This window comes from Elephantulus edwardii, unplaced genomic scaffold (assembly GCF_000299155.1).
Source record: "Elephantulus edwardii isolate Elephantulus edwardi_28Jun2011 unplaced genomic scaffold, EleEdw1.0 scaffold00045, whole genome shotgun sequence".
NCBI classification, from domain to species: Eukaryota; Metazoa; Chordata; class Mammalia; order Macroscelidea; family Macroscelididae; genus Elephantulus; species Elephantulus edwardii.
In genome coordinates, this window is record NW_006399795.1 from 7,639,234 (window position 1) to 7,649,427 (window position 10,194).

Consider the following 10,194-nt stretch of genomic DNA (forward strand, 5'->3'; position numbering starts at 1 on the left):
GGGGGGGGGGGGGGTAAGTGCTTTTACAGTGGAGTACTACAAAGAAGTTAAAAGGGCCAAAGGAGATCTGTCAACACAAAAAGGGTTCAAACCACAGAAAAACTACACAACACAGGTGGCCAAAATGGTTAAGTGCTTGACTACTAGCTGAAAGGCTGGGAGTTCAAACCCACCTAGAAGCACCTCAGAAGACAGGTCTTATAATCTACTTCCAAAAGATCACATCCCTGAAAACCCTGGAGGGTAGTTCTACTCTGTACACAGAGGGATCTTCGTTAAGCCCCGACTTATTTGGCTTGATGGTAACCAACAACAAAATAATTCAAAAACAGCATAACACACCACACATATCTACACACACACAATCCTACCCAAACTTAAGAAGGGCTGATTTTATACCACCCCACCCTTAGGAAGCTTCCCTAGCCATGCTGGGCCACTCTGCACTCCCAGCATGCTTCCTAGAGAGCCAAGTCCTGGGTGCTTCTCAGCACTGTTAGGCTCCTTGGGGGGACTTCTGCTGGTGTAATGCTTAAGCATTCAGGTGCTAACGGGAAGGGTGGCCCTGGGAATCCACTCGGCCGCTCTACAGAAGAAAGAGCTGGCCATCTTCTCTGGCAAAGATCACGGGCCAGAAAACCAAATGAGGCAATTCTACTCTGTACTACGTCTCACTAGGAGCGGGAATTGATTCGACAGCACCTAACAATGACAACAGGGACATGAATGTCTCGCCAGCATGACCCCGTGAGACTGTAGGGGCAGAGAACCCAGCTGGTGTCTTGTTTCTCTGCAGACATCACAGGGTTTGGACAGAATAGGTATGCCATCAATATTTGCTAAATGGTTTGTAATACATCTCCCCGAGGGAAGGCCCTCAGCTGCTCAGACTTCTATGTGGCTGAGACGTAATCTGCCCCTGAGGTTGATGGACAAGACCACCCACAGTGCTCTGCCGTGGGGCCCTCACTCCCTAAGAACTTGAAGGCGATATCCTGGAGACACAGTTCAAGGCCCCCCTGCGTGTCCTGGGCACCTTCCCTGTCTAGCACGTTTCCCTCTGTGTTTGGAGTGCCCCTCCCGCCCCTGCACATGTGTCTCCTCATTAGGCTCTAAGCGTGGGAGCCACAAATAACTCCAAACATAAATACGGCCTAAAAATAGCCATAAATCATTCGGATCCCACTCCGTGACAATTCTAATTTATAACACAAGGGGAGAAAATGAACACTGTGGCTATATCTTCCCTCCCACCCCCCCAAACCCAGGGCTTCTGAGCCACTGCCGAGGAAGAATTCTGCTCTGCTATTACTTATGACCCTAAGTTCCTGATTTACGTATTACTAAAGATGAAAAATGCAGGGGCCCACAGACACGGGGGCCACTGGCTGCTGTAGCAGCATGAATGCCTCTGAGCAGGCTGGCAGTGCCAGGGTGACCTGGATCCCCCTTCTGTGGCCCACCGTGCGCCCTCTCCATCTCTACTGATTATTCCATTGTGGGAGATGAGCACCCCACTCTCCTAAGAGCCGGGTGCTGCCTTCCTCGGCTCTGTGCGATAATAGCTAATGTATATTTGCACAATCAATGGTCACAGTCCGAGAGGTGGTTCAGAGCAGCGTGCTCACGGTAATCTGCATTTTAATGCTCCATGCAGTCAATTAAACCCCGCTGTGCAAACACTGTGCGCAGGAGAGGGTAGGGGACTGGAGTGTTCACATACAGAGGTTTTCCTTTTGTTCATCATCATAAAGCATTGTTATTAGGTGCAAGGAAAAAAAAACCCACATAAAACAAAAGTTATCTCTCCCTGTGGGGTAATATAACAAAAGCCATTTGATGCTATTTTTAACAGCCGTAAAGGCACATGATTAATATAGAAAAAGGCATAATGACGGAGTGCGTCACAAAAGACGTCAGCTTGGCAGGGCAATCCATTGAGCTCAAGTGGGCTTGCCATCCAGGCTCTCAATCATGGCATGCCCAGGGACCCAGCACACCCACAGACCCCAGAATCCCTCCTCCCTTCCACCCGTTGGAATTACCAAGTGGATCACATACGGGTCTCGCAGGCCCTAGCCTCAGCCAGCCAGGCACCGGGGAAGGTCCTCTCTCAGGGGTCTGAGAAAAGCACAGAATTGCGCCCTCACTAATTCTCTCTCACTCACTTACTCCTGGTCATATCTGACTGACAGGTGACCCTCCAGCAGGTTTCCAAGGCTGTAAATGACGTTGGAGGAATTTTTTCCCTTGGATCCGCTGGTGGGTTTAAACCATCAGGGAGGTGCACTGTTTAGGTAAGCAATGCAACTCCCTACCGACTCGTCACAAGAGCTCCCCCTCTAATGAGCACCCCAACAATTCACACAATTCACATTCGCTCCCTCTATCATTGTGAACCTAGCTAGGCTATCGGATGATGAAGAAGAGAAACCAGGGGTATTTCTCACTGGCTGCCCAAGGACCACAGTCAGAGGGCTGGAAGCAAAGCAAAGCAATCAGCCTTCCCCAAGATGCAGTCTCCACCCAGGGACCAAACCCTGAAGTGCACACAAGAGCCCAAGATGCTGTCTGCAGCACCCAATCCCCTTAAACGATCATGCAGGATTGATCCTTAACATCAGTGCACTCTCTGAACTTGAGAAGCCCAAGGCAGGGGGGTGGGGAGATGGTAAACTGTCAGTTAAGGGAGGGGGGCAGGCTCTGGATGGAGAATTACCAGTTTCTAAGGGACTACTTGACAGAGGGGAAATCTAGACCATCTCAAAAGGGAGCTTCCTTAGACCACTCTCTTTCCCTGACTCCTGCAGAATATATACACCCAGAGACTCTCCTGTGAGAAACACAAGAAATGATTCTGTAGGAACCTTGCAAATCTCTACACCCCAGTGACTCCCTATAACAAAGTAATTCAGTGAAACCCAGCTTCACTGAACACCTGAATGGAAGCTACAGGGTAAGAAATTAGGAAAAGCCAAACAAAACAGGGTTTTGGCAAGCAAGCAGTGTGTTGACAGGGGGTACCGGCATCGTATTACTGGAAAGCATTCCATTCTCTGTTTCAGCGTGACATTTGGGGAACAAGAGGACCTCATCTGGTCTTTACCTCCACTCCCTGGACCTTCAGTTTCATGTGGTCCTCTCTGGTCGTTTTCCCATCTTTCCTCTTTTTCCAGCAATACCCATCTTTCCTGTATTTCACCTTCTTCCTGTTGTAGAGGATCATAGAGCCATTCTGGGGTCTGGAAACAACAAACGGTTAAATTACCAAGAGAATCAAGCAGAAGAGAAATTTATGAAGAAAGATATTGCAGGCCAGTAAAAAGTCTCTACAGAAAAGCAATATTCCACATTTGCGGGACCATAATTTTTCACCTTTCATCGCAGCTCCCTGGATTAACCGTGTTTTATGGCCAGCCAAAATTTACTTGTGGGTTTGGTACCTAATGAATTCAATGTGTCAATGAGAGACTTAAAAAACATCCCCTTAGTAATAGCCACCGTCGAATCAGGATATACGAGGTAGGGGCCCTTGGCTATGTACTAAAAAGCCAACAAAACAGAGAAAGAAAGCAAGGAGAGCTGGGGGGGGGGGAGCAGCCCGCGATAGCTTATCTCTTGTAGAAAGATTTTCTATACATCTTTTAATCCATCACCCAGCATTAGGAAATAAATAAGTTGAACGCAGACGCTAGATGACTATGTTAAGAATAGACCAATGGAAGAAGCCATGCCTGGAGCTCAAATGCTTTTGATTCATTGCCTGCATTTAGATTACTGCTAGATATGGCACACCATCTCCAGTTCTTCTCAAATGAACTAAGTACCCGATTCTTTCCTATTTGGGCTTCAACTGTCAAAAGGCTCAGATACAGCCAGGTAAATTCCTCTACAGGGTCCATAGCCACAATCGCTTAAGAAAAGAATTTTCTGCTTGCTAAGCGAGAGGGACATCTTGTTCTTGTGCCCTTTCAAAGAACGAATGGAAAGAACCTTGAACTTCCCAAAGGGAATTCACCTAATGGCCACAGAGAGCAACGGGACGACATGTGGTTATACATGGTCATATCTTTTTTTTGTTGTTCGGGGAACACCAAGCTAAGAATGAACTAAAATCCATCAGGGCAGCTGGGGTAAGCGTTCTGGTAAACGATTTCCAGAATCATGGTTCAGCAGGTGTGGGCAAATCCAATGTCCAAGAGAGAGTCCTCTGGAAGCAAACAGCTCACCACCCATCTTGTGGCCAGCTCCGCCTGACTCCCCACCCCCAAGACACTGCACAGAATAAGCAATGCCGAGCGACTCCGTGCACCTGCGAGCCAGCATAGTCATCTCCTCTCACTCTGAGCCAAGGTGAGACAGCTCTTTATACGAACACGGCAAGTGAAGTGGCCACTTCTGAGGAGAGCTGAGCTGGCTTGCGAGATGCTCTGCTCCAGCAGAGGTGAGCAGATGATTAGTTGGGGGACAACCCCCCCCTTCCTCCCCTGGCCTGGGGCAAGAGCCACCAGCATCCTATTTCTTTTGAGCTATAGGTTATTTCACAATTAGGCACAGAACATGGTGCTATAGATGTCTTAATATTCCATTGTCGGGGGGGGGGGATCAAGCAAGGGTGACAGCAGCTAATTGCAGCTCCCACCCAGCCTGACAATGTCATTCAGCAGCAATATGATGACTAAACAGCAATTCCATTGGAAATTATAGACTTTCAACAGTGACTCCCAACACTTCATTGTTTCCCGATCACTGTGCAATTTGGTTTGTGTCAGTGTTGGTTTCCTCCCTGAGTCTGTACTGACGAAAACAATCGGGAAACAGCTCCGCGCGCTTGTCACAATGCTGTCAGCTGACGGTGTTTGTCTCCCACTTACAAGTCTGCATTGAAAACTTCTCATTCTCTGCCATTTCAAAGTGGCAGGTAGGTTTGCCTATGGGACTGACTACAGCTGCCTCTTCCCGCATTAGCTCTGCTAGAGATCCTCATACCTAATCTTGCAAGCCTTGGAATCCCTCCTCCCTTGCCACAGACCTAATACTGGAAGGGCCCTGAAGTCCAGCCAGGGAGTCTCTGCGTGGTGCAAACTGCTAATGTGCTCATCAGCTGATGGAAAGGTTCGAGGTTCAAGTCTACATGGAGGCACTTCCAAAGAAAGATCTGTGATCCACTTCCAAAAATTCTGACACTGTGAACACTATAGAGCATAGTTTTCACTTCAACACACATGAGACCTCTATGAGTTGGAACTGATTCAACAACCAATGTGCTTAGCATCATTGCCTACAGCATAAGAAAAGGAACATGTCTGATCAATTATGCATCTCTGTATTTACCTTGTCCTCTCCAAAGAGGAATGAAGATGCCCAGGAGGGTCTGGCAGAGATGCCTCTGGTCCTAGAAAGCTGCTATCCACTTAAGGAGATTCCATAGTCTCCTAATCAAGCTTATTAAGTGCTCAGATATGGCATGTGACTTGCCTTGTCTCTTTGTCCTCTCCAAATACGGTCCCAGGGGTGTCTCCAGACAGGTGGCCCCAAACTGTTACTGGTATGATCACAAAAGAATAGATTTCCCCAAATACCATCATGTACAGAGTCACAAGAAGAAAGCTTCTTCCTTTGCCAAGCTACCCCCTGCCATTCTGAAAATGGCCTTGACACTTAATAGGATGCAATTCCACATGGAACTTAAGTGTCCAGCTTAAATGGCATTAATAAATGGAATCATCATTTTAACTTGCAATAATGGGCGATCTAATAGCATTTAATCTACCAATCTGATTTTATTAGAACTTGCCTCTGTTCTGTGTATGGGAAAGGCATTGACCATGGCACACATGTTCTAAGACTGGCAAAGGAAGGGAACAGGTACACTTCACAAGGGCTCCAAAATGTGCTCCAAAACACAGTGAGAATACAGCTATATTGTAGTCCCAGAATAGAGTCAATCACGGGCCAGGAGCAGAGGTAAGAAGTAAAATGAGGGAGCTTCTCTGAGAGGAGCAAGAGGCTCGTCATGCTGGGTCAGTAAAATCAAGACTTCACTGTTTTATGACAATACAAAAGGTAACACCTACCTGAGAGGAACAAGGACATGGGAATAGAGTTGAGAATAGAAAAGGGAACAGGGACTGCATGCAGGAGGTCTGGAACGAGCCGAGAGCAAGGCTATCAGCGTCTCCAGGGAAGCCCATGACTTACTGACTCATCAGCTCCCAGTTATTGGCCACTTACTGGGTGCTGGGTGGAGTGTGTCATATGTCTGTCTGTTTGTCTATCTATCTATCTATCTATCTATCTATCTATCTATCTATCTATCATCTATCTATCTATATCTATCATCTACCTACCTACTTATCTCTACATTGAGATGAACATAACATTGGAATCTACACCCACATCAACTCCAACACTGACATCTATGCCTATATGAACATCTATAAGAACGTCATCATCTTCATAGAGAGGTCTGGTAGCCTTGTGGTAAGAAGCTGTGTTGCAATCCCAAAGGCACACAGTTCAAATCTACCAGCTGCTCTGTGGGGACAAGATGGACAATCTCCTCCCATACAATTGGTTGCCTTTGAAAACCCACTGGAGGGTCAGCTATGGGTCAGTTCCAGCTTGACCACACATACCTACAGCAGCATCAGCATTAGCATGGGCATCAACAGCTGCACTGACATTGATGCTGACACAGACATCTTTGATACTGGCATCTGCATTGATATCTCTATGTACACCAATATTGATCCTGACACAGATACCGACCTATACCCAGACTTTGACAATAACATCCAGAATGACACCGACATTTGCATCAACATCTGACTCCTATGCTTATAGCAGCATCTGCAAGAATACCTACAACTGCACCAACATCAGCATGTAACTAACTACTCTATTGACAGCAGCATCTACACAAAAATTGACAACAACATTACATCTAAGGCATTGTTTTGAACTCACCACTGTTAACACAGGAGAAAGATAGGCAATCTCCTCCCATGTGATAAATGTATCTGAAAACCCACTGATGGGTCAGCTATGGGTCAGAACCAAATCAAAGGCACATAACAACAGCACACTGATATCTCCACTAACACCAATGTCTACACCAGTCACTATACTGACAACGATACCGACATTATATTTTGATCTATATCTACCTTTCGATCCCTCATAATTATCCTATGTGGTAGGTATTATATAGCTAAGAAAACCAAGTCTTGGTAGGCAGAAAGTTGTAGAACAGGAGTCAGGCTGACTCCAGAATGACAGCAGTTACTATTTAGAACTCTGGGAGCTCTGGTGGCTTAGTAGTAGGGAGTTGCACTGGCAACCCAAAGACATGTGGGTCAAATCCACCAGCGGGTCTGTGGGAGAAAGATGGGCAATGTCCTCCGGTGTGATTATATTGCCTCTAAAAACCCACTGGAGGGTCAGGTATGGGTTGGTTCTGACTCAAAGGTACATAACAACAACATCTGGCTAGAGTAGACCGTGGAGGCTGGCCCAAGTTTGAATCTCAGTTCTGCTCTACTAGCTGGTTAATCATTAGTATACTGACCAGGTCTTTCACTCAAAGACAGATAGGAACTTGGTGAGTACCCTGGCTTCCTTGTCCTGCGTCTGGTAACTCTCAAAGCTCCGTGTGCACAGAATCTCTCAAAGCTCCCCGTACAGTAAGTAATAAGTTCTGGCTGTCTAAAGTGATAACTTGTTTGAAAAGGGGGCCCTTTACTTGCTTTCCTTTCTTTCTCTCTAATATTCCCACTCTTTTTCTAGTGTTTCCTAGAATCACCTCCCAAATGATCTGCTTACACTCAAATCCTCATCTCAGGATCTCCTTCTGGGAGAACTTGGACTAAAACTAACAATCACAGAGAAATTCAAGAAACAATCCAAGATCTCCACTACAACAGTGAATTAATGGGGCCTTAATACCAACCAGGGAGATTTCTCATAAAGTAATCCCTTTACCTGAAAGACAAATAACTAGCAAACCCAGTAGTGTGCAGTGTAATATGGTCAAAAGATCATGGATCATTTGGAAAATGTAAACAAGAACGAAAAAGAAAGTTGTTGCTGTTGTCATGTTGTTAGGTGCCCTCAAGTTGACTGCAACTGGTAGTAATCTTATAAACAATGGATCTGAATTCTGCCCTATCCTGTGCTATTCCCACCAACTCTGCTATATTGAGGCCATTTTTGCAGCCACTACTAAGCCAATCTGTCTCACTGAAAATCTTCACCTGCTTCACTGTCCTTCACCTATCCAAGCATGTCATTTTCAAAGGACTGGCCCCTCCAAACAGCATGTCCAAGGTCTGTAATACTCAGTTTTGCCATTCTTGCTTCTAAGGAGTTCTTTAGCTGCACTTTCTCCAAGTCATATTTGTTTGCTCTTTTGGTAGTCCACGGGCTATTCAGAACTCTTCTCCAACACCAAAGCTCATCATCAGTTCTTCTGCTGCTATCCTTATTCATCATCCAATTCTCAGCTGTATAGAAGATGACTGAAAAGGCCATGGCTTGAATTAGATGCCCCTTGGTCTTTAAACGGACAACATTGCTCCTTAGCACCTTGTAGAAGTCCCTGACACCAAACTTTACCAACGCAATATGTCTTTTGATGTCATGACTGCTGGTACCAAGGGAACCAAGTAAGATGAAATCGTTGACAACTTCAATCTTTTCTCCATCTCTCATGTTGCCTAGGAGTCCTGAGCGGAGGTATTTTTCCCCCTTGATATTGAAATGAAATCCATATTGAAGGCAGGGTGGTCTTTGATCTTTTGGCAGCAAGCATTTCAATTCCTTCTCATTTTCAGCAAGCAAGGTTGTGTCATCTCACTACAAGTTTCGAGTTACAATAATTAAAGGTGCTATGAGCAAAATCTTGATTGATTCAGGAAGCATTGAAAAAAGATGCAGATACAGGTACAATGATTTTGAAAAGTACTATCTAACTTGGGAGGGTCTGGAGAGCATTATGTTATGTGAACTGACACAATCCTTTAAGGACAAATACTGTGTAAGACCATTATTGTAGAAATAGAAAGATAGCTAGTAAACCAAATATGAGGATCTAATAGGGAGAGAGGAGGAGCAGAGGGCTGAGAACAGGCAATGGGGGTAATCACAGGGTCACATAATTTGAGGGGAAGAGGGAGGGGAGGGTAAGGAAAATGGAAAAGATCTGGTGTGAATAACATTGTATATGAATTTGTAAGTAAACCAGTAGAAAAAAATTTATTTAAAAAAGAAAAAGTAGGTGCAGAGAATACAGAGTTACTGTAGCAAAAAGAACTAATTGAAACAGAACTATTTCAGTAAGTAGCATTTGATCAAAAACCAGTGGTAATGCAGGACAAAGTTCAAGTTGCATTGAAGAAATTGGCACTAGGAATTGATAGAAAATCAAATGACACACTTCAACAAACAAACACAGTCATGCTATGCCAGGAAATTTGGAAGACAGCCATCTGGCCAACTGAATGGGGGAAATATTTGTTCTCACCCCCCAAAAAAAGGGATCCAAAGTATATGGAAATTTTAAAACAGTGTAATTAATATCACATGCAAATAAAACCTTGTATGAAGCTGAAGATTATCTATAAACAGCTATATACAACAACAGAGAACTTCCAGAAACTCAAGCTGGATTTAAGAGAGGCCACATCATGAGGGATATCACAGTTAACATCAGATAGATTTTGTCTGAAAGCAGAGGATACCAGAAAGATGTCTGTTTGGTGTTGCTGGCTATACGAAGGCATTTGACTGTGTAGATCATAACAAAATATGGGTAATATAAAGAAGAATGGGAATCCCAGAATGCTCATGTGAAACCTATAAATAGACCAAAAACCTGTTGTCCAAAAAGAACAAAGGAAAACTGCATGGCTTAAAATTAAGAAAAGTGTGTATCAGGTCTGTATCTTTTCTCCCTGTCTATTCAAACTATATGCTAAGACAATAATTTGAGAAGCTGGACTCCATGAAGAAGAATGACACAACAGGATTGAAAGAAGACTCATCAACAAAGTGCATTATACAGATAGAAAGCGCATTTCAGCATACTTGCCGAAACCAAAGTGGACTTAAAATGCTTGTAGAAAATTTAAAAAAAAAAAAAAACAAAACCAAAAACCCTACAGCCTTCAATGTGGATTTCAGCTCAGTATTGAG

At 44.7% G+C, this 10,194-nt stretch overlaps 1 protein-coding gene across 1 annotated transcript in view; it reads right to left on the minus strand.

Annotated features, from left to right (window-relative positions):
• Positions 1-10,194, minus strand: part of CAMTA1 (calmodulin binding transcription activator 1) — a 1,380,526-nt gene that overhangs the window by 707,007 nt on the left and 663,325 nt on the right. Inside the window, exon 5 of the mRNA XM_006885914.1 lies at positions 3,107-3,242. Coding sequence (XP_006885976.1) covers positions 3,107-3,242 — 136 coding nt within the window. The remainder of the gene's footprint in view (positions 1-3,106; positions 3,243-10,194) is intronic.